The 2,676-nt window shown below is 38.5% G+C and overlaps 1 protein-coding gene across 1 annotated transcript in view; it reads right to left on the reverse strand.

Annotated features, from left to right (window-relative positions):
- The window catches only part of LOC102203051 (L-amino-acid oxidase-like), a 48,498-nt gene extending 46,079 nt beyond the window's left edge, over positions 1-2,419 (reverse strand). Inside the window, exons 1-2 of the mRNA XM_005754325.1 lie at positions 2,266-2,419; positions 1,921-2,181 (exon numbers count right to left, since the gene is read on the reverse strand). Coding sequence (XP_005754382.1) covers positions 1,921-2,181; positions 2,266-2,419 — 415 coding nt within the window. The remainder of the gene's footprint in view (positions 1-1,920; positions 2,182-2,265) is intronic.
- Positions 2,420-2,676: the final 257 nt, after the last annotated feature.

Genomic DNA, 2,676 nt, shown 5'->3' on the forward strand with positions numbered 1-2,676 from the left:
ATTTCTCCTTCACAGTTATTAAAATAAGTAAATAAATAAAAACCTAAGTCCATTTATGCAAAATGAAATGAAATAAGTTCATGTTTTTGTGTTTTTGTTTTGTTTGTTTTTTAACTTGTGGGCTTTTTAAGTAATAATTTTCAAGTATGTATAAAATCAAAAAAAATATTTCTAATTTACATTAGTTCTAATGGAGGCTGAAGGCATGCCTCAGGTTATAAAACAAGCACAACCATTCTCGCTTGTATCAGCAAACTCATGACCTTCATACAGTATAAGATACTTTATCTGAGGTGTAAGTCCAGGAAGTGAACATTCAAACATGCCTTGTTAAAATGTGATGCCTATCTGATCATTAATAATGAGAACGTGTCACATCAGATTCCACAGTATTTCTTAAAGGGTTAAAAATCCCCCAAAACTTAGGTTGGGTTTTAATAGCTTTTTATGTGATCGAAGGGGCTTAGAAAGAAAAGCGTCTGGACTTCTTTAAGTTGCTTGAAGTAGTTTCTTCAGTTCTAGGGTCAAATGGTGGAGAGTCCCAGATTTAAGCCCTGTGGGAGTTTCCCCCAAGAGGGCCAAAGGACCCCATAATGATCCTCAACCTAGTCACATGAGCCAAGGTGTGAAAATAGGTGTAGGTCACAATCTGAATCTGTCATGATCTGAAGAAGCTTCACAATCAGCCAGGGTTTCGGGTGAGCTCATTGTGAAACCTGGCCCCACCCTATCATGTGATTTCCTGAGGTCAGATGGCCCAGGATGTGAGTGGGCGTTAAGGCGTCTGGGAAGGGAACTCAAAACTGGATTATAGATGGCAGACCTCTGTTCAAAGATGGTCGCTCACAGTGGACATAGATGGCTTCTTTCACTCCTCTTTCAAACCATCTGTCCTCTCTGTCCAAAATGTGAACATTGGCATCCTCGAAAGAGTGTCCTTTATCCTTAAGATGCAGATGGACTGCTGAGTCTTGTCCTGAGGAGGTGGCTCTTCTATGTTGTGCCATGCACTTGTGAAGTGGCTGTTTGGTCTCTCCAATGTAGAGGTCTGGGCATTCCTCGCTGCACTGTACAACATACACCACATTGTTAAGTTTCTGTTTAGGAGTTTTGTCTTTAACTTCTTTAACTTCTTCACACTTGCATAGTGTTTAAAGACATCCTGGGCCATCTGACCTCAGGAAATCACATGATAGGATGGGGCTATGTTTCACAATGAGCTCACCTGAAACTTTGGCTGATTGTGACCTACACCCTTTTTTACACCTTGGAAAACGGAAAGCTTTTCTTTCCAAGCTTCTTAGACTACGATGACCTGGATGACTGAGAATCTTCACAGACTTTTTATGTGATCCTAATAAATGAAGGCTGGCTAGTGCCCCCTAATAGTAGATTTCTTACTGTTTGTGTTCTGTCCTGTTTGATCTTCAGTTGGGCCTGAACCATATGCCATTGACCAGTAGTAAAAAAAAAGGGGAAAAAAGGAAAAATTACTGCAACAACAGAACTTAAAGAAACTCAAGAAAAATTAGAAATTTATTAGATTTTTTTTTTTTTTTACCTCTGTACCAATCTTTGCGGAAGAGATAGAGTCCCATCACCACAATAATCAGAGCGGTCAGTAAAATAGTAGCAATTATCCAGGGTGTGGAAGCTGTACAGTGAAATAGTAATTAACTTCTTCACACTTGCACATTGTTTAAAATGTTACAAATCTTGCAGTCAAGTTCTCTAGAAGATTCAAATAACCTTCTTAAATAACTGAGGTTAAAGGAAACCTCAGTTACAACAACAGAACAGAAACAAAGGAAAACAGACTCAACAGCTGTGCTTAAAGTTTTTTTCAGGAAGAAAATAGCATCTTGAAATATTTGTTTCACACATATGTATAAATATTTTTGGAAAATTGCTGTTTCTCACCTGTGAGACATGGTGCAGAGACAGACAGCCAGCTTTCTGGGGATTCTCCACCTCCTGAGATCTTGCACTTGTAAAGTCCTTCATCAGACTTGGAAACTCTGTTGATGGTCAAGTTTCCTCTTGCGCTGCTCCCTATGTGACGCCCATATTTATAGAAATCAGCTGCGATGCTGGATGAAAGGATCTTGTTTCTGCAGCGTAGAGTCACAGCATCTCCCTCCATCACAGGAACAGCAGCAATTTCCAGGATAACAGAACCAGCTGAACAACAAGTGAGTTAAATTTATAAAATATTGAACTTGTGTTTATTTGTGACAAAATATTGCTGCCTTCATTCAATCATACCAGTGACAGTGATGTTGATATTGTTGCTTCTCTTCCCTCCTGCTGTCCCACACCAGTATTCTCCACTGTCACTTGCATAAAGAGGATTAATCATACACTCTGAACCTGTTGTTTTCTTACTGGTTTTGTTGCATTGCTTTACTTCCTCTCTCATCTTATATAACACATGTCCATGAGAGATCTCCCCACAGTAAAAGCTGGCTGACTCATATTCAAAAAACTGGGATTTGTTTGGAACAATACGAAGAGAAACTGCATCTGAGAAAAAATGACCAAAAAAACAAAAACAAAAAGGGATTCAGTTTATTAATAAATTAACAAACTCCTGGGTTTTAGTTTTACAATAAAAAACCCAAAATGAAAACTATGATAGCCAATAAAATATGCAATAAAATGTGACTAAACCCAGTA

The sequence above is a fragment of the Pundamilia nyererei genome, unplaced genomic scaffold (assembly GCF_000239375.1).
Source record: "Pundamilia nyererei isolate P.nyererei 1_Seehausen unplaced genomic scaffold, PunNye1.0 scaffold00543, whole genome shotgun sequence".
Taxonomy (NCBI): domain Eukaryota; kingdom Metazoa; phylum Chordata; class Actinopteri; order Cichliformes; family Cichlidae; genus Pundamilia; species Pundamilia nyererei.